At 40.3% G+C, this 24,552-nt stretch overlaps 1 protein-coding gene across 13 annotated transcripts in view; it reads right to left on the bottom strand.

The window, feature by feature from the left end:
- ldb2a (LIM domain binding 2a) overlaps positions 1-24,552 on the bottom strand; it is a 508,992-nt gene that overhangs the window by 205,561 nt on the left and 278,879 nt on the right. For all 13 annotated transcript variants that reach the window (XM_073064965.1, XM_073064964.1, XM_073064961.1 and 10 more), the window contains one exon: positions 18,939-19,041. In XM_073064965.1, the coding sequence (XP_072921066.1) occupies positions 18,939-19,041 (103 nt within the window). The remainder of the gene's footprint in view (positions 1-18,938; positions 19,042-24,552) is intronic.

Raw genomic sequence — 24,552 nt, 5'->3', positions numbered from 1 at the left:
CCTCAGAAAAAAAATTGTGGACCTCCACAAGTCTGGTTCATCTTTGGGAGCAATTTCCAAACGCCTGAAGGTACGACGTTCATCTGTACAAACAATAGTACGCAAGTATAAACACCATGGGACCACACAGCCGTCATACCGCTCAGGAAGGAGACGCATTCTGTCTCCTAGAAATGAACGTACTTTGGTGCGAAAAGTGCAAGTCAATCCCAGAACAACAGCAAAGGACCTTGTGAAGATGCTGGAGGAAACAAGTAGACAAGTATCTTTTTCCACAGTGAAACGAGTCCTATATCGACATAACCTGAAAGGCTGCTCAGCAAGGAAGAGGCCACTGCTCCAAAATCGCCATAAAAAAGCCAGACTACAGTTTGCAAGTGCACATGGGGACAGAGATCTTACTTTTTGGAGAAATGTCCTCTGGTCTGATGAAACAAAAATTGAACTGTTTGGCCATAATGACCATCATTACGTTTGGAGGAAAAAGGGTGAGGCTTGCAAGCCGAAGAACACCATCCCAACCATGAAGCATGGGGGTGGCAGCATCATGTTGTGGGGGTGCTTTGCTGCAGGAGGGACTGGTGCACTTCACAAAATAGATGGCATCATGAGGAAGGGAAATTATGTGGATATATTGAAGCAACATCTCAAGACATCAGCCAGGAATTTAAAGCTCAGTCGCAAGTGGGTCTTCCAAATGGACAATGACCCCAAGCATACCTCCAAAGTTGTGCCAAAATTGCTTAAGGACAACAAAGTCAATGTATTGGAGTGGCCATCACAAAGCCCTGACCTAAATCCAATAGAAAATTTGTGGGCAGAACTGAAAAAGTGTGTGCGAGCAAGGAGGCCTACAAACCTGACTCAGTTACACCAGTTCTGTCTGGAGGAATGGAACAAAATTCCAGCATCTTATTGTGCAAAGCTTGTGGAAGGCTACCCAAAATGTTTGTCCCAAGTTAAACAGTTTAAAGGCAATGCTACCAAATACTAACAAAGTGTATGCAAACTTCTAACCCACTGGGAATATGATGAAAAAAATAAAAGTTGAAGTAAACCATTCTCTCTACTATTATTCTGACATTTCATATTCTTAAGATAAAGTAGTGATCTTAACTGACCTAAGACAGGGAATGTTTTCTAGGATTAAGTGTCTGGAATTGTGAAAAACTGAGTTTAAATCTATTTGGCTAAGGTGTATGTAAACTTCTGACTTCAACTGTATTATTGAGGGGTACTCTGAACTGGTTGTTCTTTCCCTCTCATGATAGTCACCCAAGTACCTGCCTCCTGCAACTTAGGGTAACTACTTCCCTATCTATCACCTCCTCATTCTTCTGCATGAACCAAAGGCTAACTTAATAATGTACATGCACATAATATGGAACACCATTGGCTCACATGCAATTCATTCAGTTGATAGACAAAATTTATCAGACTAAATCAATATCGCTAAGTTCCTCCATGCTTCAGTATGTTTTTGGAAACAGCCTTCCTCCTCCCTCTCTCTACATCCTTGCACTAACCCTTTACCTCACATTCCCACCAATTATCCCCCATCCCCACCCACCAATCAATATCCAGGGAGACCAGTTACCTTGCTATGCTTTAACTTGCATGATCTGAACTCCTGTCAAGGTCTGGAATCAATATGCAGCATTGAACAGTGGAAGGAAGAAAATATTAAAAAGTAAGAAGCACTGTGTGCATTCCAAAAGTGGGGAGAAACTGCTAGGTTAACCTGTGTGCAGAGCCACAGCAAAATAAGCATGTGAAAGAGTTAATTAACTAATTTGGAATAGAGTTGTTATCTGCCCAAGGACAGGAACACAGAAGGCCATTAAGGTATAGAAATGAACAAGTACTAGTACAGATCTCAATGGTTCACATGGCTCTAAAACTATGTTTAAATTACCTCTGGACTGCAAGTAATCTTTGGCTGTACAGGTTGCTTCTAGAGGTTAAATATTCTAGAGGTATTCCCTTGGAGGTCAGGGAGAAACTCGGAAAAAATTCTTGGAGGTTTTATCTGCAGGCGGTCAGGAGACTTGGGTCAAATCCATGACTGAAAAATGATTTACAGCCTGTGGAGGGAAGAAGCTGAACAATCTTTGCTAATTCAAAATGTTGATTCATCCTTATGATTTTATTAAGTAAATGGCGGAAAGTGAATGGAGAGATTATGCATTTTGGAACTCTGTGATCATACAACCATTATACTTCTACTTTTACAGTACAAACGCCCAGCTGCAACATTTCAGCTCATTTAGCACACAATTGATTTATAAAAGCTTCATCTCAATACTTTCTCAGCATTGTGCAAAATATTGTTTCAACAAACATTATTTTGAAAGTTGGATTATATTTTTTGTGTTTTTTTTTAAAAACATGCTTTTCTTAACTCTCCTCCTTAACAGGGCGAATTATTGCAAGGCAACTACAGACAACAAACAGTTGTTAATGACCAGGCTCTGAATTCCCCACCCTCTAAACCATAGAAACAGCACGATATTGTCATACATCTCAGGAAATTTTGCTATTCCAAAGGCAGGCACTCTCCCAAGATTTCAGGATCCGTATTTAGTTGAGGGTTGTTTGAAATCTCATCTTAGACATGGAAAGAACACAAAGCTCAACCAACGGAATGAGAATGAAGCTGGGAATCAAACCACGATTCAGCATGTGGCCCAGTGTCACTGGTTATATTGTGCTTTGTTTGATAGCCATTTGAAAAAAAGTGAAATGAAAAAACTGAATAGGGATGAAGAACTTTGACCTGGAACTAAAAATATTGATCAACAAGTGATCTTACTGTGAACTGGGAACCAATGTTATACCGATCACATTTTAAAAAAGCTCAAAATATTTAATTTTCCTCCATCAATAATTTTTTAATAATATGATTGGAAAGTTGACAGAAAAACCTCAAAAATGAGGCTGATGTTTTGACCTTGTTGTTTACTCTGGTTTAAAAATTTGCACCATAAGGAAGCTTTAATGGGTGAAAAAGCAAGATAATATTTTTCCTAAATTGGTGTTTTCCCAGTGGGTGATTTAGTATTCTGCAAAGACAATTGTGGTTCCACTCGCGGTTCCCCATCCCACCTTGCAATTAGGAACGAGGCAATTGCTAATGCCAATGTGGAGAACTTTAATTGTGGTTGTTCAGAAAGAGGACAAGGGAGCATGCACTTTTATTTATTATCTGAGCATTGTTGTGCTGGAAATCATTACAGGCAAACCGCAGCAAGGAAGATTATCTGATCCACTAATAACTGAACACAGTGGGCCATTGTTTTTGTGCTTATAAGGAGGTGGAACATGATAGGCAACCGAGTCTGGCCAAATCCTTTTCAGTTCAAAAGTTCAAAGTAAATTTATTATCAAACTACATACATGTCACCATATACAACCCTGTGATTCATTTTCTTGTGAGCACTCACAGTAAATACAAGAAACACAACAGAATCAATCAGACAACAACCAATGTGCAAAAGACAACAAACTGTGCAAACAGAAAATGAGAAAAATAATAACAATAATAAATAAGCAAGAAATATTGAGATGATGAATTGTAGAGTCTTTGAAAGTGGCTCCACAGGTTATGGGAACAGTTGAGTGACGTGGTGAGTGAAGTTGAGTGAAGTTATCCCCTCTGGTTCAAGAGCATGAAGGCTGTGGGGTAATAACTGTCCTTGAACCTGGTAGTGTTGGTCCTGAGGCTCCTGTACCTTCTTCCTGATGGCAGCAGGATTTACATGTCTGAATCCACATTCACAGTCAGCACTAGAAGCTTGAAATATTCCAACGATGTCAACAAGAATTGACAGTTCTTCACACTCTTCATTTCTAAACATCTATATTAATATATCTGTGAACATCTTTAAGTAAACCAGTCTTCACTTTTTCAGAAACAGCAAATTTGAATCACCATATTGCTGCGGTATTTTTGCGTTGACACTTCCGTTGTAGTGCGTAATAGTAACTGAGTTTTCTTTTTGTCAGTCATACAAGCATTCTCTTTTCCAAATTCAAAATTAGTTGTGTTTGCAATTGCACCAAGGTCAAAAGCTTGTCATTCTCTTAACTCATTGTCAGGAAATCTAATATCCAAGTGATACATACACATTGAATAAATTGAATAATAAGCACAGTATCAACATCAGAACTTATAGATGCAAGCAGATCTTTGTCATTCCAATAAGCGGTAACACCAAGGTACCGTGAGCATAACTTGTTAACTTTTGCTTTTGTATACTGTAGTGCTTCAATTGGATTCAAACAGCTTTTCTGAAGGAATTTACAAAGAGATGCCAGATCTTCTAAAACATCATTAAGACAGTTAATGCTACTCGATGTTGTGGATTAGTCAAAATCTTCAGGCAGCAGTTGCTGATTGGATCATTATATTCATTAACTTGCTCCTTGTAATACTAGATCAAAACGTTGTAATTCCTCATTAAAGTGGTAACGGCAAAATGCCTTGACTGCCTTATTACTTTAACATTAATATAAACGAAAATCCCAGCTGCACAGCAACAAAGGCTATGTGCATGAGAGCATTTCAGTAACTGCGTGGCCGCGCACCCGTGCAGCTTAGAGGAGACAGTGCGCCATCGATATCTAGAAATTTGTCAAAGTTTTACATGACATGCCGAGTCACTGCAAACTTTTAAGAAAATAGAGGCGCTGCTGTGTTTTCTTAATAATGGCACTTATGGAGCCAGGACAGATCCTCTGAAATTAAAACACCGAGGAGTTTAAAGCTGCTGGCCCTCTGATCCCCTGATGAGGACTGGCTCATGGACTTCCAGTTCCTCCTCCCGAAGTCAATAATCAGCTCCTTAGTCTTGATGATACTGACTGACAGGTTGTTAATATGTCACCACTCAGCCAGATTTACAATCTCCCTCCTATATGCTGATTGGTCACCACCTTTGATTCAGCCAGTGACAGTGGTGTCATCAGCAAACTCAAATGGGGCATTGGAGTTGTACTTAGCCTCACAGTCATAAGTATAAAGTGAATTGTGTGTATTACTAGTACAATAGACCCTTCTAAGTAAGAATGACTTGCTACAATATTATTTATTTCTCTGTATCCCATTCAGCTGTTATACCAGACTTAAATCATTTTTCCTCTATTTATTAAACATCTTTTTAACTGCATTTTAATATAATCTTGGAATGCTTTTCCTGCTCACCTAATGTGCATCTGTTTTAAAACAAAAGGTAATTTATATTAGGGATCTAGTGCCTGTAGCAATTAAAAAGTATGGTGTTCATGTTAAAGGAATAGAAAGGAAGATGAAAAGATAAATCAATTGCCTCCTGTTAATTCATTTTAAAACAGCACAGGGCAAAATGGCTAAAAGATAAAATCCTCGATGTTCATATAAACTAGTAAAGTGATATTTATCTGTTAAGAGCCAGTTTCTATACCTAACTCTCATGTGTTTAAGCACTGACAATTAACATAAATCTACTTTAAGTATCAGAGAAAATTGCAGAGATTCTGTTCAACTGAAATCAAACTAGGTCATCTCAAATTAAGCAGACTCTCTGAAGAATTAACAAGTTATTTTATTGAACATAACATGATGATAAAGGTGGGTGGATATTGTTCTGCTTGCTGAAACCCTCCCATATAGAGCAGAACAAATAATATATGTTTCCAACATTAGATTGTACAGCTTTAACGAAGACAATTCATTGTTCTTACATTTCAACAGAATTACTACAGAGCACAAAGGCAGAGAAAAGACTGTGATTGTGAAATCCTAAAAATTCACATTAAAACATTGATCGTTTACAATCAACGGCTGAATGATGGCAACACTAAATTCCAATCTTGGCAAACACGATACAATGCACTTTGCAGATGGTTCCATATTTTTAATCGAATTGCAGAGTTTAACATGCTAACAAAGCAATAAAATGAGAAAAAGAAATTCCTCCAACAATATACTGCATCATTATTTCACACCGAGTTGGAAAGGCACTGTGCTTAGAATCAGAAAAAAGCAAAATCATTTTTATCTGAGGACCCCCTCACAGGATCTGCAATAGAATCTTTTGGGTTCAAATAAACAGGGTTCAGATTTTATTAAGAATATTGCAAATGAAGATAATTTTGCTTACTTCTGCATATACAAATTTATTTTTCTACAGAGATTAATTCAGGATTGTGTTTCATGGAAAATATTTTTGATGTTGACAGCATTTTCAGTCCTTAGATAGGTAATAAAAATTATCTGACACACACACCCCAGGACAGTTAACATACGAAGTAGCATTCCATGCTTTTAATTATTGTTCTCAGTTTATCAGAACAACATAGAAGTGGCAGATAATTCAAGACATTGCAATATGTTTTCAATCATAACCCTGAATAAACAACAAAACCAGGAAGATACAAACAGATAAAAGTAACCTCCATTCTCTGTACATATTATTCTTAGGGAGCAGAATTCAACAATGACAACTCCCAAGTCAGAAGCTGTCAATCAGCTGTCAAATAGCAGAGTCCCACTGCAGCTCCCATCACTTGGCTGTCAGTGCTGAAGTTGACAGACTCGATTCAGAGAGCACATTCAGGGATGCCAGTCAACTCCTTCACTCACATCAACCTCAGAAATGGTCTGGTGCGAGAGCCTGAGAACGTTTGAACCTCTCTGAACCCGGGAAGTTGGGGAATCTATAGTAAGTGTATTTTGTTCAAGAGAAACCCTCCGTGAGGAAATGTGTTTGGCAAGTGATCAACTGGTTCCAAGTAGCAATGTTAAAAAAAGATACTTAAATCAGTTGATTTTAGGGTATAAATGGTAGGCTTTTAATGAAGGCAACAATCTAGAGTTCAGAGGAAATCTAATGATTCTTTATTAACTACTTGTTTAAGACTATTGCACTATTTACAGAGTTCAGGCAATTTAATTATTAAGAATAGGGCAAAAGGACATGCAAGCAAGTACAATACAAGAAGGCCCCTCAAGCCCCTCCCATTTGACATGGCTTATCTTTCTAGACTCGACCCCTCTTCCATAACAATTCCTTATAGCCCTCAATCTTTCAAATATTTATCAATCTACACCTTAAATACAGTATGTCTAATGATCTGGCTTTCACCATCCCCAGGGGGAGAAAATTACTGAGTTTCACACCCATTTGAAAGAAATAAGTGGTTTGCAGTTCTAAATGACTGGCCCCTTATTTTGCAACTACGTCCTGTTGTTTACAGTTGTACCACTAGTGAGAACTTCTGAACATATACCCTGTTGTCTGATTAGGAACTTGTGTGTTTGAATAAGATTACTCATTTTGTTGGTGAGCCAGAATGACACCCATTTTTCTTCTAAACTCCCCGGAATACAGACGCAAACTATCTACCTGCAATTGATAAGACAATCCTCTCATCCCAGGAAATGGCCTGGCCAATATCTTTTGGACTGCCTTCAATACAACTATATCCTTTCTTAGCTAAGGGGACCAACACTGTGCACAATATTGAGTGTGGCTTCATCAACAGTGTACAACTGTAATATAATCTCTCCATTCTTGGTAGCACCATATTCCGCTACCAAACATGTGCGACAGCTTCTAGTAGTCAAAAAATAAAAAATCTAATTAAAACATCACTAAAAATACATTTTCTGTGGTAAACAGTGTTAAATTATCACCACAAACAGTGAAAGGGCGTGATTTGGCGAGGCGAGTTCAAAGGATGAGCCCAGATGGTATGCTGCAGAATCGCTGCAGATGTAGTTCTGCTATTTGTACAGCTGGCCTGGGTGTGAGGTTGGATCACTCTGGGTGTCAAAAGGAGAAGTCGGGCCTGGGCAGAGAAGATTTTGTGCTTATTCAACTGGCCCAGGTGCAAGGTTGGATCACACTGTGAATCGAAATGGGAGAAGTCAGGGCCCGAAGAGAGAAGTTGTGATGCTCGCTCAACTGGCCCAGGAACGAGGTTGGATTGCTCTGGGAACCGAAATGGGAGAAGTCGGGGCCCGAAGAGAGAAGTTGTGATGCTCGCTCAACTGGCCTGGGTGCAAGGTTGGATTGCACTATGTACTGAGCTGATCTGCAGAGCCTAAGAGTGGCTTCAGGCTGAGCAACAGAATCTGGGCCCAGAGCAAGTCACTGGGCAGCGTGGTATAGGCCTGAAGCTTTTTGTTGCAGCTGAGACCTACTGCAAGATATAACCACTGTTCAGACGATTTAAATGCCAGCCTAGATTGGAGGTGAGATCTGATTTTGCTCACTCTCTGTGACCTTCACTCCTCTGTTCAGGGCACCGGAGTTTCTTGCTGTTCTGTTGTTGGGTCAATTTAAATGCCGGTCCAGAGAGACGAAAAAGAGAGTGTGTTGGTCAGGTTGAGAGCCGACTTCACTTGTTCTCCATGATACTGAGGCTATGAAGACTGACCCAGCTGCTCTGTGCTGTACCCACTAATAAAGTGAACTGATAAGTGAGGCTTTGGACCTACTCCAGTTTGCTCCGTGGTTCTGATTTGAGGACTCAATTTTGGTTCCGAATGCTGTTGCTGTTCACTTCAATTGTTTGCATGATTTTTATTCTGTTCTTTCTCTTGCGCATTCAGGGTTGGTCTTCTATTTTTACTTTCATACTTTGTTTTTCTTTCACTGGGTTCTTTCTGGTCTCTTGTGGCTACCTATGAGCAAGCAAATCTCAAGGTTGTATAATTTATACATCCTTTGATAATTACTGAATCTTGAATCTTAAATCTACAACTCCTCTACTATGGAGGCCCACATACCATTTGCCTTCTAAGCTACTTGTTGGATCTGCCTGTTAATGTGATCAATACATTAGCAGAGTTAGATTTCCCTGGCCTTCACTCATTGCAGGTTCTCTCCCTGTTATGATAAAAATCCACCTTTTGATTCCTTTTGCTGAAGTGTATGGTCTCACACTTAATTTGCCATTTTTCACTGAATCTGTCTATATCTTGATGCAGAACCACAATGTCCTCATCACAGCTTGCTATTCCACCTATTTTTGTATCATCAGCAAACTTAGAAATGTTACATTTCACTCCCTCCTCCTGCTCATTACTCTAAATAGAAAACAGTTGAGGGCCAAGAGCTGACCTTTGGGGCATTCAGTTAACGACATCCCCCAGCCTGAAAAGGACCCATTTATTCCAACTTTATTTCCTATGAGACAACTAGTTTTTCAATTCATCCTAACACCCTCTCTTCAATATCATGGGCTCTTAACATCTGCATCAGCCTCTATGCAGCACCTTGCCAAATGCCTTTGGAAATCTAAATGCACTAACATCTACCAATTACCTTGCATCACTCGACTGTATCACAACCTCAAAGAATTCAAACAAAGTTGTCAAACATGATTTACCTTCCATTAAAGCAGATTGGCTATGTTTGACTATATAAGTGTGGACACAAGTAGTGAGCGACCATTTTTAATTGCTCTTTTCAGAAAATAATACTCATTTTTACAAGCGTTCATAAGTTGCATCTTATCAAAGATGAATAAGTAATCAACTGGTTTCAGAAACTGCTCCTTAATGTACCACCAGTTGGATTACTGAAGGAGACTTGTTGAAGTGCTTTTCCCAACACCAGCAGTCAGGGCACATTAGAGTTTCACCTCTCCTTTCTGATAACATGGCTCAGGTTTAGACAGGAATAAGAGCAGATTCTCAGTGGATACATTAACACTAAAAATTAAATGCAATAGTACAGTTAGGGTATGGGCAGGCACAGCTGCAACAATTCATATTCATTCCTGAGCACAGCTGCTGTTTGTGTGGAGTTGCACGTTCTCCCTATGCTCACATGGGCTTCCTCCAGGTGCTCTAGTTCCCCCCCCCCCACCCTAAAGACAATGGGATTCATGTAAATGGGTGCTGCCTGGTCAGCATTGATGTGGTGTGCAGAAGGGCCTGTTTCTGTGCATGTCTAGATCAATCTCACAAATTCAGCACAAAACAATAAAAGGATCAAGTGTAGAGGATTGCTCTTTTAACTGCTCACCCAACTCCCTCCTGGCAATGCAGCAAGTTTCTAAATTTTAAATTATTTTAGCCAAGTGAATATCTATGTTCAACCCCACATGAAAAATGCCACAAGCCTCTCTGATTCACAGCACTGCTATTTTACAGAGGTGGTGTCTGAGCGACGCGTGGATGTTTGTGATGGATGATTGATGATGAACACATTGACATATTACATAGCACTTTACTTACTGCTGCACGGCACAGCACTTAAATTGGTGCTTTGAAATATGTTAATGCACTTGTTACTAATATATCTTATAATCACAGTAGTTTTGCAATGCAGCGGTAGCACTTGAATAAAGTGGTCTGAACAGAAGCAGAATGCTGCGCGGAAGCACATTATTTCAGCATTTTAAAAATAAAACATCTTTCTAATCTCCTCCTTTCTAATCTTCTCACCTCATTTGAGAATATGGTGCTACAACGAAGGGCTCCACAATGGAGCCTAATCATATTTATACATGGACATCTGCTCTTTCATACAGGAGTCACTGAACAGTGATCCGAAAAGACAATATCAGGCTCTTTACTGGAATTTTTGTCGCCCAGTTGTAGTTCCTCCTATTACTGTTCTCTCCGTTTTCTGACACAAAGCTCTGTGAAGATGTAAAGAATTGAAAGATTCTTGCCTCCTCTCTGGAATTATTGGACCAATTGTGTAAATAAACAGTACATTGCATGTACAAACAAGTAAAACAACAAATACTACAAGAACAGGTTGTATTTTACATTCATAGTGAAAAGGTGATCATATGCCAAAAACGGAAAAACAGTTCTGACTATAATTGAAACTTGTATTAATCTTGTGTAGAACAATGGCACAATGCTTTCTAAAATACGGTGTAGAGTGAAGAGAATTGAAGGATTCCAGTCTTCAGAAACAAGGAATGAAGTAACAAGATCATGTTATTGGAAATGTAATCCAGTGTTCTGAAAATGAGTTCAAATCTCACCATGACAGCTAGGAATTTACAATTTAGTTAACAAATCCAGAATGAAAAACTAGAATCACCAATGGTCACAATAGAACGATTGAATTGTCTTAAAACACCACAGAAGCCTTTTAAGGAAGTAAGTCTGCAAACTTAGAGTCCAGCTGAAAACAATTCCTGACCCACTGCTATACGGTTAATTTTCAATGTGTTCCAAGGGGATTAGAGATGAACTACAAATGCAAGACCTCCAGGAATCTCCTCATTGTGTGAATAAACAAAAAATGTCTTAGAACATCACAAACAAAATCAGTGATAAAATAAAGCAAGGAACGTGGTTACAGTAATCAGCCATTACATTTCAGTGTCACAAGGGGATGTGGAGACTGGACCCAAATGCAGGACACAGGCACTGAAGTACTAGGGGCAGGACAGGAACAACTAAAGGATAGAACAAGATGGGGAGACCGTGGCATTCAAAGGTGATCCTGGGGTTCAGGCAGTTCATGGTAAAGACAGGAGCCAGGAGTTCATGGCAAAGGATGAGTCTATGGGACAAGGAATGCTGGGAGGATTGCCCCCTGGGCAGGCTGCATTACTTCTGGGCAGGGCCCAGCCTCCCAGGCAGGAACACAGGGGCCTGGGCAGGTCGCGGGGCACAACCCATCAGAAACGAGGGGTAGGAAAGGGTCAGAGTCCTCAGAGCGGACCACATAGCCTCTGGGCAGGGCTGCCTCCCAGGCAGTAACACAGAGGCCTGGGCAGGTCGTGAGGCACAACCCGTCGGAAACGAGGGGTAGGAAAGGGTCAGAGTCCCCCCCGCCAGGCAAAGGCAGTCCAGCCTGCTTACCCGACAGAGGCAAGGGATCAGAAGGGAGCTCGGTCCAGGGTGACTACAAAAACAGACTTAGAGAACTAGATGATTAACAGTGGGTACTCCAAGCCCGGGTCGAAACAGGATAGCCAGGCAAACAGGACAAGGACAAACCCAAACCCAAACCCAAACCCAAACCCGACTCAGTCCCGGAGCCCCTTATATACACCTACCAGCCGATAGGTCTCAGTTGTGCCTTCTTAAGCCAAGCTGATCCTATTTGGACTTAAGGGTGAAAGGAGGGATGGCTACAAGACCTGGAATCCAGATTCCACGGACCGGATCAAGACCCTGAATGTGGGCTCTGGACCGGACCAGAACATTCAGGGCTGCTCCTATACTGTTGTATATTTGTCAAGCAGCTTGCAACACTTGTAGCCAGATATCCTAAGTCAGTGGATTCTGGTTAATTGGAACACATTGGGACCAGTACATTTTGGCCCAATAAGGCGGTTGCCACAATTAGCTGGTTTCATGGAAATAATTTAAAAAGGTAAACTACTGTTAAACGGAGTAACAAATTATGTATTGAAATGAAATACAGAACAAATTAGAACATTAGCAATGCTACAATTATATTATAAAAACTGTGTATTAGTTCCCATTCGTTATTGATGGAGGAATTCATCTGGTGTATGCTGCAGTGTTTGGGAGGAGTAGCACCTCTGGTGAAGGGGCTTGACATGCCCATTCAGGGGAAATCACTCACCTTTGGTCCCCACTAGACACTCAGCTCTCACCTGTGGCCGTGTAGCTGTTTGTATGTGACAGAGGCTTTGACAGACGGGCTAAACCAGGTCAGGGTAGCTTGTAGATCTCGGTGAAATACAGACATGCCGGTCCTCGCAAGTGCAGTCAGCTCTGGCAAACTGGGTGGATGAGATCAACCATGAAATCCAACAGCCAGGAAGGTGGTTCTACACCATTACCTGTAGAGCAAAGGGCATGACAAGGCACACTAGAAGTCATGGTCATCCACTGTAAGCAGGGAAGACCCCAGTTGTGATGTCTACTCATCCCACTGGACACAGACTTCCGAGGTCAAGAGAGTGAAACTGTTCCTGTGCAACAGCTTTTCCACTTTAAAGACTCTTGCACAGAGGTTCCACTGGCATCGCTGGATACAACAGAAAACCAACACCCTGCTCTGTTCTTTCACTTAACTGGAAATGAACAAAATTAGTGCAGATACCAAGTGGAGATAATGGACTGCCTTCATACAATGCTGCTTTCAAAGATTACATCCTCCAAATCTTCATTTTCATTGTAACATTCAAAATGATTATGGATTCCTTCAAATACTTTGTAGTTCCTAACTTGAAGTCATGAAATCATTTCTGGCATCCCCAAGCCTGAATGCTTGAAACTGCAGTTAACAAAACAATTCTAAATGGCCTTACTGCTTATTTCTCGCCAACTATCAGTGACAAAAATCATCATTTTTTGAGCACAAACACAGCAAGTGACGCTGTTTAAAAACCATTTGCTTTAAACACGGTGTAGTGTCTAATGGCCACACAGGTTCACACAATTGACACTAGTTAGAAACTGATAGGCAATTGAACAGCATGGTATCACAAATAAATGAGGGGAACCCCTGATATTTGTTTGATTAGTTTATTTAGTTAAGAGTTGTCCCAAATAAGCAGTTGCCTCAGTGAACCAATGGACCAATTCACCAGAATCCTCTGTATGTGAAATGCACACACACACACACACACACACAATACAAGTGAAGGAAAGCATTTATCATTTAGAAAGCCATGATCTGGATTTCTGATGCACTTTAATATGTATTTTAGTTTTTATGCTAGTCTCATATTATTACTCTGTATGATATTTATGCAGATAGAAATATCTGCAATTCTATTATTTTCCTGCAACTCCCTGTAATTTATATATTTGAATTTCAATTAATCTGAACACTTAAAGTAATGCAATCAGAATTTATTCTTCCATAACAAATCCATCTCCTAGGGGTATGACACTATACTCGGGAATATGTTTACTTAATAAATCATACAGATCCCCTAACAAGTTAGGGTGGATACAGTCACAATGGTTTAGCATTATACTGATGGTGAAAAGATATTATTCCATGACTAACTCTTTACTCCAGAACATAGTTCACAAGAAGGTTGCACCAGCTTATATGAGAAGTTAACTTTGTTTTTTTATTGAGATATAGCTTGGAATAGGCTCTTCCAGTCCTCCGAGCAGTGTTGCCCCCAATTTAACCCTAGCCTAATCATGGGACAATTTACAGTAACTCTGGGATTGTTGGAGTGTAAGAGGAAACCAAAGCACCCAGAGGAAACCTACAGTTTCCATGGGAATGGTGCACAAACTCCTTGCAGATGACATTGGAATTAAACTCCAACGCCCTGCACTGTAATAGTGTTGTGCTAACCACTATGTTACCATGGTGCTATATTCATCTGTAGTTTCTATTGCTTCCACCTATAGCTACTGAGACTTGCTGACTGATAAGATAAATCTGATAATATTCATCTGATAACCGGTAACACGATTTACGGTTGCAAGACTCTGCTGGATTTTAAGTACATCAAGTGCTGCAGGTCTACTCTGTTAGTGAGCTGCTGGATAGTGGCAGAGCCAGACCTGTACCATATTGTTGCCTGCGACAGCCACTTAGAGAAGAAGACATCAGAGGCACCAAAATGGAGCTGATGCATGGTCCAACAAATGGTGCAAATGATTTTCTTGTATGCTTTTCTTGTCATTGCAATACCCGGTTGGACATCCAGTACAATACTGCACCTTTGCTTCACTGGATCTTTAGCGAGGTCAGCAGCGAACGGTGTGGCCTTGGTTGTTGCACAGACAGGCCCTCAGGCCACGGCATCATCTGTTGCAGCCGCCCAAGGAAGGAGGTGCTGGAGGAGGTATGGTAGAGAGAAGAGGTATGGTGGGTGCATGTAATCCATACTAGATTGGGGTCCCATCATTGTGTCTTCCAGTGTTTGCTTGGTGGAAGGCAAGCTGGGTGTGTTAATCTGCAGCAGCACTAGCATGTGATGAGGAACTGTAGCATGCTTGTTCTTGCAGAAACGTGGCTCCAAGACATATCCCAAATGCCAGCAACCTACAGGTCATGCCATTCACGGACTTGGGCTATATTATTTTTTTCTGTATGTTGTCTGCTATTGTAACTATACGTGTTATGCGCTGTGTGCTGTGTGTGACTGTTGGTACTGTGTTATACATCTTGGTTCAGGAGGAACACTGTTTTGTTTGGCTATAATCGTGTGTGTATGACTGGATGACAATTAAAATTGAACTGCAACTTGAACTTGAATGGACCCTATCACATTATATCACCAGTTATCACAAATATAAAGTGCACTTTCAGGATTTTTTTAGATTTATCTGTAGCTGTGAAACAAATGAACTGAAAACCGTCCACACTGATGCTCAGTGATGGCCTTCCGAATGGCGAAATGGCTGCTACAGAGATTCCAGCCTTTCAGATGCACTTCAAGTCAGCCAGAACTGCTCCGATACCTTACTCGTGCACAATGCATCGGTGTTCTGAGTTACTGACAATTCATTTTCATATCACCTATATATCACATATTGCTTCTATTGTACATTCATAGAAAAATACAGCCAAAAACCAGATCCTTCAGCCCAATTCATTCTTGCTAAAAAGCTTCTTATACTAAACCCATTTATCCGCATTTAGCCCATTTCCCTCCAAACCTTTGCTATCTCTGTACCTGTCTAAATATCTTTTAAACATTGCAACCATATCTGCTTCTACCACTTCCTCTGGCAGTTTGTTCCATATCTCCACTGTTGCGTGTATGAATATCTTGTCCTTCAGATCCTCTTTTCCATGATTATATCACATCTCAAATCTATGTTCTTTAATTTTAGACATTCCTACCTTGATAATAAAATACTGTGATTATCTACAATTATTTACCCTATCCATTTCCTCTCATAATTTTATAAGGTCACCACTTGGCCTTCTTTGCTCCAGAAAAAATGTCCCAGTTACTCATAACTCAAGCCCTTCAGTCTTAGCAACATTCCTTGTGAATCTTTTCTGCACCCTCTCCAGCTTTATCCTTGAAACAGAATATAACCAATCTAGAAGGTACGTCTAAAACTAAAAAACTGACAAGAAAGTTTCGAGGCTTAAGGAGTAGAAATTTATCCCAAGCTGCATAGATTAAATTGGTCATCCGGCAACATCTGTGCAAAGTCCTTGATCACAATCAAATTTCAAAACCAGATTGCAGCTCAAAGATGCCACTATTTTGTACCCCTGGAACAAACGAGGATGTATTGAGAACATACTGACAACTTGGTGTCACCCTGCCACCCAATCCACACACAGACCAGCCCAGAGCACTCCAATACGAGGTGAAGGAAAGATATTTCTGTAAAACAATTTGGAAAATAAAAAAAACTACAGAACCACCAAATTTGCATTTTAAAAAACAGAAAATTCTGTAAGTACTCAACAGATCAGACAGTAATTCTTGATCACCTATATAACTAATTTTTAAAAGCTGACACTGCCTATTTTTCAATCACTAAATGATAAAATTAAATCCTGAAATATTATGTGTCTTTCTCTGCAGATTCTCGCTGATGTGCTAAATATTTCAGAATTTGTTTTTTTATTTTGTTTCAGATATCTAACAATGAACAAATCAAGTGCTGGCATAATTCTGATGCCCATGGCCCTCTTAGGACTAAGTAAGAAAATAAATCTGAAGGTGCTACAAATTCTCATCCAATCCAACAAAGCTTAAGCTGTAGGGTTTGGTACCGTTTAGTAAGAACGGGGGCTAGATGTTGGTAGTAACAAACCCAAAAATTAAATTGCTAATACTATACTTCCAGTTTCACCTTATGACAGAGCAACAGTTGTGATTGAGAGGCTTCGAACAATTTTGGATCCTAACCTCTTCATAGCAGAACAACAAGCACAGTTACAAAACAAAATCTCAAAAGTACTCAGATAAGAAAGATGAGAAGGGTTGCTGATCTGAACATTTTTCAGGGTAATGTCAGGCTGGAGCAACATCAAATATGCTATTATAGCCTGTTAAGGAGTAGCCACAGCCCTACCTAATGACTTTCATTAGAATATGACCAGATTCAAGGACTAATTAATTTTTAACCATTGTTTTTGTCCCACCAATCTTTAAATGAACTTTTTCAGATATCTAACAATGAAGAAATCATGATTGTGATACCTGTGGTCCTCTTGGGACTAAACAGGAAAATAAATCCAACAGTGCTACAAATCTTGCCTTTAAATGCATACAATTTGAACATTCCTTCCACCATCATATCAGAAGTAGATAACTGCACGTTTTTTTTTTACCTTCCTTAGAAAATGAAACAGCCCACACCTGCATCCTGCATGTAGGAAGACCCAGACAACATCCAGGTATGGATTGATTCATACATGCAGATACCGGGTAATAACCATCTTAAACTAAAGAGAGTTTAAACATCAACCAATCTCATTTATTAGAAGTAATAATGTTGGGTCCATAACCATCAATATCCTGGAATCAATATTCAACAGAAAGAAAATTGGACCAGATATATAAATACTGAGACTACTTGAGCAAGTCATATGGTGAGTAATCTCTGGTGAGTGACACACTATGTGTCACCTTATAGCCATTCTGTCATCCATATCATATACTTCTGCTATATTGTGGAATACTCCTTACTTTTCTATGTGAGTGCAACTCTAAAGGGAAAGGCAAAGCTATCTATTTGACTGGCATCATCACATTCATTAAACAAGACTTTCTATCAATTTTTACTGAAGATGCACTCAACATTTTTCCCTAAAATTCATTGCTCACAGAACTTTTACATGTATCATTATGGCTGGCAGGGTGCGGACGGATTCTTGACCTGAAGAATATCATCTGACCTAATCCAGAACCAAAAGCCAGCCCAGCACCAGCTACTGTCCTCAGATCACTGACGGACACGGGGTTAGTTTCCAATAACATTTTGCCTTCCACCACTCCAGTGTATTGCTGCAGCTCGTATTTGCCATGAGTATTAAGGCCTTGACATTACTCGTTATATGTTATGAAATACTGATGGTAATCATTGACTGTAAGAGTGATTAGCGATGCATTTTTTTCTGACAAGTTTTCTGCAAATATTAAATTAAGTATTATCATTCCTGGGTGAAGAGGCAATCGTATGCTGCACGTACTTCTTTCCTAGTATCTTTACAATAAGCTTCAGTATATCTTCTAAGCACCTAGTGCCAGTTAGTGAGCCTATATTTAATAATTAAGAGCTAATTACATTACTTTCCACAATGGTGATTACATGGGATGCTGACAGATTTTGTGTCTCCAAGGGCCATGTCTCACTATCAGGCCAATCCAGTGATCTAGTCAGAGTTAATTACAAATTTAAAAATACACAAAAGCTGTGAGACACAAAATAGTGAGTACAATAATTCTGACTAAATGTTACCATTGTTTTGTCTTTCGATAGATTCAAAAAGCAGTTATGACTGAAGGTTATGAGGAATCACCATTCCCAAGAACCACAATATAGCCCCTCATTATGGGACACTGATAAGTTGGCAACTGAGAACCCTATAGACCCACCACTTTGTATAGAAAACCAATCCTAATACTGTAACTTCTTCCGCTGTGTTTAACTACCACAAGTAAGTGTTTCAATACATTGATACAGGGGTTCCTGATCATCTAACACTTGGTTGCAAGTGAAATCACAAACTGAGCAGGGAGAATGAAATATGATGAACTTTCATACTGATTTGTATTAACTGTTTCAATGTGTCATTGTTCTATCTTTCTGCCGAACACCTCAAATAGGCTGTTCTAACCATCAGAATAAATTGAATTAGTTGCTTTCAGAACAAAATTAATGGCTGTGTTTCCTAGGACACTTTTAATATTTTTAAAACAATTATTACAACAAAACCTCTTGATTTACTATGATTCTGATATTACCTCCTCATTTATTATATAACCAAACTGTAAACAGTATTTTACGGCCCAATGATTGTTTATTAAAGCCCAAGTCAGATAAAATGGCCTCTTACTGTATCTCTTTGGTCCATCTTCCAAACAGAAGGAAAGTGTTAATGTTGCATCATCTTCAAAAAACTCTGTAGCAAATGCGTCCCACCACAGGTTGTCACTGTCCTAAGAACAAACAATTTCAAAAGGAATACAATTAATTACAAATGTCTGAATAAATTGAATAATAACAAAAAAACTGCATCCCAAATATACTCAATTTGACAATTACAGTCATTTTGAAAGATAAAGCCAAGCACTATACTTTGTCACATTTTACAAGTCATACTTGTCTTTACTACATGTGTGGTAATCTAGTGATGTGGATTCATTTACTGATTTGGAGATACAGCAGGGTAAAAAACCCTTCTGGATCTCTCAATTTATAATAGTATACATTCATCATTTGTTTCATCAATGACATAGATACTGAGTGATTACCATAAGAAATGAGTAATAAGTCCATCCAAGTGATTTGCAAACCAACTTCTATACTTTATAGGGAAGGAGATAATTCCACAGTTGTTCCAATGGCAGTAACACAGGTGGATCAAGAGTTCAGAGTGATGACCTACCATACCTCATTTTTTTAAAATTATCCACTTGAATTCAGAACTGCACAATACAAAATTTCAACTTGCTATACCAATTTAGTTTTTATGGGTGCCACCTTCTCAAATCTGAGCTGACTCATTTGCAATAATATTCTCATCAACCTTCTCGACAAGCATAACGGAAAGTACATTTGTAGTAGTTTAATGACCTACGGGCACTGTCTGTTTTGGAAGCAATCAGTAATCCAAGCACAAATTGTACTTAAAATGTTGCTAATTTTCCACTCATGATATCTGCTAAATGTAAGGATTTGAATGTATATTTGGAATTAAAATTTATTCTCTCTATGGAGTGGCAATTTAGAGCAGTTTTAGGTACACAAAAATACGAACACACTTGAATATTCTGGATCACCACCAATGAGCAAGCAAAATTTTAAAAAATGTAAATCAAAAGCAGAAAATGCTGAAGACAGTTCGCAGATAATGCAGTATCTCTATGGAAAGAGAAACAGAGTTAATGTTTCATGTCAAAGACCGTTCATCACAATTGGGGAGAATAGTAAACAAGTGCTTCAGGAAGTATTTTGAGAGGCTGGTCATGGCACACGTTAGTCTCAACCTTCCAGACAACCTCAATCTACTTGGAGTAAGACCATAAGTCCATAAGATATAGGAGCGGAAGTACGCCACTTGGCCCATCCACTCTGCTCCGCTATTCAATCGTGGGCTGATCCAATTCTTCCAGTCATCCCCACTCCCCTGCCTTCTACCCATATCCTTTGATGCCCTGGTAAATGCACCCAATGACTTGGCCTCCACAGCTGCTCGTGGCAACAAATTCCACAGATTTACCACCCTATGAGTAAAGTAATTTCTCCACATCTCTGTTCTAAATGGACATCCTTCAATCCTGAAGTTGTGGCCTCTTGCCCTAGACTCCCCTACCATGGAAAATAACTTTGCCATATCTTATCTGTTCAGGCCTTATAACATTTGGAATATGTCTATGTGATCCCCCCTCATTCTCCTGAACTCCAGGGAATACAGCCCAAGAGCTGTCAAACGTTCCTCATACAGTAATCCTTTCATTCCTGGAATCATTCTCGTGAATCTTCTCTGAACCCTCTCCAATGTCAGAATATCTTTTCTAAAATAAGGAGCCCAAAACTGCACACAATACACCGTGTGGTCTCAGGAGTGCCTTGTAGAGCCTCAACATCACATCCCTGTTCTTAAATTCTATATCTCTCGAAATGAATGCCAACATTGCATTCACCTTCTTCACCACCAACTCAATCTGGAGGTTAAACTTTTAGGGTATCCTGCACAAGGACTCCTACGTCCCTTTGCATCGCTGCATTTTGAATTCTCTCCCCATCTAAATAATAGTCTGCTTGTTTACTTCTTCCACCAAAGTGCATGACCATACACTTTCCAACATTGTATTTCATTTGCAACTTCTTTGCCCATTCCCCTAAACTATCTGTCATTCTGCAAGCTCTCTGTTTCCTCAACACTACTTACTCGTCCACCTGTCTTTGTATCATCAGCAAATTTAGCCACAAATCCATTAATACTGTAGACCAAATCATTGACATACATTGTAGAAAACAGCGATCCCAACAATCCTGTGGAACTCCACTGGTAACCGGCAGCCAGCCAGAATAGGATCCCTTTATTCCCACTCTCTGTTTTCTGCCAATCAGCCAATGCTCCACCCATGCAATTCCATGGGCTCTTATCTTTCTAAGCAGCCTCATGTGCGACACCTTGTCAAAGGCCTTCTGAAAATCCAAGTACACCACATCTACTGCATCTCCTTTGTCCACCCTGCTTGTAATTTCCTCAAAAAATTGCAGTAGGTTAGTCAGGCAGGGTTTTCCTTTCAGGAAACCATGCTGGTTTTGGCCTATCTTGTCACGTGCCTGCGTAATCTCATCCCTAACAATCAATTCCAACAACTTCCCAACCACTGATGTCAGGTTAATAGGTCTATAGTTTCCTTTCTGCTGCATCCCACCCTTCTTAAATAGCGGAGTAACATTTGCAATTTTCCAGTCATCTGGTACAATGCCAGAATTTATCATTTCTTGAAAGATCATCGTTAATGCCTCCGCAATCTCTCCAGATACTTCCTTCAGAACCCGAGGGTTCATTCCATCAGGTCCAGGAGATTTATCCACCCTCAGACCATTTAGCTTCCTGAGCACTTTCTCACTGAGAAAATTAGACCCCACTTGGAGTACTGTGCTCAGTTCTGGTCATCTCACTACAGGAAGGATATGGATACTATATAGAGAGTGCAGAGGAGATTTACAAGGATGTTGCCTGGATTGGAGAGTGTGCCTTATGAGAATAGGTTGAGTGAACTTGGCCTTTTCGCCTTGGAGCAATGGAGGCTGACAGGTGACTGAAATGGCTAACAAGAGGGGGCATAGTTTTAAGGTGTTTTGATGTAGTCACAGGGGAGATGTCAGAGATAAATTTTTCACACAGAGAGTGGTGGGTGTGTGGAATACACTGCCAGTGAAGGTGGTAGAGGCAGATACAATAGGGTCTTTTAAGAGGCTCTCAGATAGGTACCTGGAGCTTAGAAAAATAGAGGACTATGTTCTAAGCAAATTCTAGGCAGTTTCTAAAGGTGGTTACATGGTCGGCACAACATTGTGGGCTGAAGGCTCTGTAACGTGTTGTAGATTTTTATATCCTATGTACTGCAGTGTACGTACTGCCGAAACATGGTAGATGCTATCATCTTGCCTCTACACTCACTTCTGGAGCATCTGTACAGCAGAAACACCTGCATTTGACTATTGTTTAATGACTATAATTCTCCCTTCAATATTATATTCCCAAGCAAATTCATCTCCAAACACCTGGACCTGGGACTCAACCCTTCCCTTGCATCTGACCTCGTGAGCAACAGACAGCAATCAGTAGGATAGGCAGCAACTCCTCCACCACATTACCTTTAACATTGGTGCCTCATGAGGCTGAGCCTTCAGCCTCTTCTCTTCTATACACTTGTGACTGCACGGTCAGGACCTTCTCTAACTCCACCTGCAGGTTTGCAAATGACACCACCGTAATGGGCCAAATCTCAAGTAACAATGAGTCAGTGTACAAGAAGAGATAGAAGGTCTAGGCGCATGGTGTCATGGCAACGACCTTTTTCTTAATGCACACCATTTTGCAACCTGCTTCAGTCATCCAGGATCAAACAAAGAGTGGAAATGATAGGCTTGGACACTTTTCTTTTGATTGCAAGTCCAATGTAGAGTCGGACCATGAGTCTGATTCTCTGGTGAGACCGGTGGCATGGCAGCTGTGTTGCCATGGTTGTTGCATCCTCATGGCCCAAGGCCCTCATTCCCCAGAGTCGCCATTTGAGGTCACTGGCAAAGAAGACGCTGGAGCTGTCTGTGTGCTGCTCAGTTCTATAGTAGTTTGGGGGCCAACCCCTTCCATTAGTGTTTGGGTGTTTGCTCAGTGGAAAACAAGCTGAACTGTGTTTGTCAGCAGTTGCAATCAAGCGAAACGAGGAACTGCTGCGGCTCGTTCTTGCAGACACATGGCTCCAAGACAACATCCATTCACCATCGATCTAGAGACTGTGGCACTCAGGGACTTGGGCTATATATTTTTTAATCTTTTTTGTAACTGTATGTTTTTATGATATCATAATTATATGTGTTATACGTGCTGTGTGCTGCACTTATCTGTTGGTATTGTGTTTTGCACCTTAGCCCCAGAAGAATGCTGTTTAGTTTTGCTATATTCCTAATTGAATGACAATTAAACCTGAGCTTGAACTTAGAAGTCCCTAGATAACGGATATTTCTAGAATTTTCATTTCATTTTCTAATATTCGTGTTTTATTCTCCTGGTAGTTCCTGATAATTATCCTGCTTTAAGAGTTACAATTCAGTCCCAGACTGAAACTTTAATTTTTATATCCATTACCACCATAAAGCTCTACCACTGCTCTTATTATTCAAAGTCTCATACCTTCACTCTGCCCAGACTTTGAAGAAGATAGTGCCGATAAGTGGCGACTCTTTGTGTGAAGCTCTGATGGGAATCATCAAATCTTCCCTGTTTAAGACTACAGCAGCTGAAATTCACAGTCATATCCATGGGTACTTCAGTAAGCAATACTGTTTTAAAATGTTTAAATAATATATCCATACTCAAATCTAGCGATATTGGCAAATCCCAGACTACAGACTCAAGTAGCAAGTACAGTTCCCCTTTAAGAAAATAGAAGTGGGGAAGGCAGGTACAATTGAAACGCAGAGATCTTAGAACCCACTAACAACTACCTTGCTGGTGAATGTACAGGCTCTGGAAAATAAGCTTGAGGAATTCAGAGCAAGATTGCGGTAACCAGAGGGACATCAGGAACTGCTGTGTATTTTGCTTCGTGGAAACACAGCTCAGCCTGCCATTCTGGACAGAGTGCTGCAGCAATGGCTTCAAAATTCTCTGCAAAGACAGGTCAACTCAGTCTTTTACAGGTAGAGGAGATGGGGTGCACTTCATGATTAACTCATCGTGGGGAAAAGACATTGCGGTTCTGTCCCAGTCCTGTTAACCCAACCTGGAACATCTAGCGGTCAAGTATTTCCATTTTATCTGCCTAGGGAGTTTTCCGCTGTCATCGTGGTAGCAGTGTGCATTCCACCCCAGACAAACCTCAAACAGGTACAGGAGGAGCTGAGCATTGTGATCAGCAGTTCACAAAACAGCACACCCTGCTGCCTTCCCTATCATTGCTGGGGATTTCAACCAGGCCAACTTGAATAAGTCTCTAAAAAAACTACCAACATATCTCCTGTGGACCCAGAGGAGCCAACACACTTGACCACTGTTATACCACCATCAAGAATGCTGACCCACACCCACACTTTGGAAACTCCAATCACCTGGCTGTACTTCTACTCCCAGTGTGCAGGCAGAGAATAAAGATTACAACACCGGAGGCATGGACCAAGAAGGTATGGCCAAGGGAAAAGGAGGAGCACTTACAGGACTGCTTTGGGTCAGTAGACTAGACAATATTCAGGGATTCGCCTTCGAA

Source organism: Hemitrygon akajei, chromosome 13 (assembly GCF_048418815.1).
Source record: "Hemitrygon akajei chromosome 13, sHemAka1.3, whole genome shotgun sequence".
NCBI classification, from domain to species: domain Eukaryota; kingdom Metazoa; phylum Chordata; class Chondrichthyes; order Myliobatiformes; family Dasyatidae; genus Hemitrygon; species Hemitrygon akajei.
The sequence above is the reverse complement of the archived record's forward strand: the minus strand, read 5'-3'. Positions and strand labels throughout refer to the sequence as shown.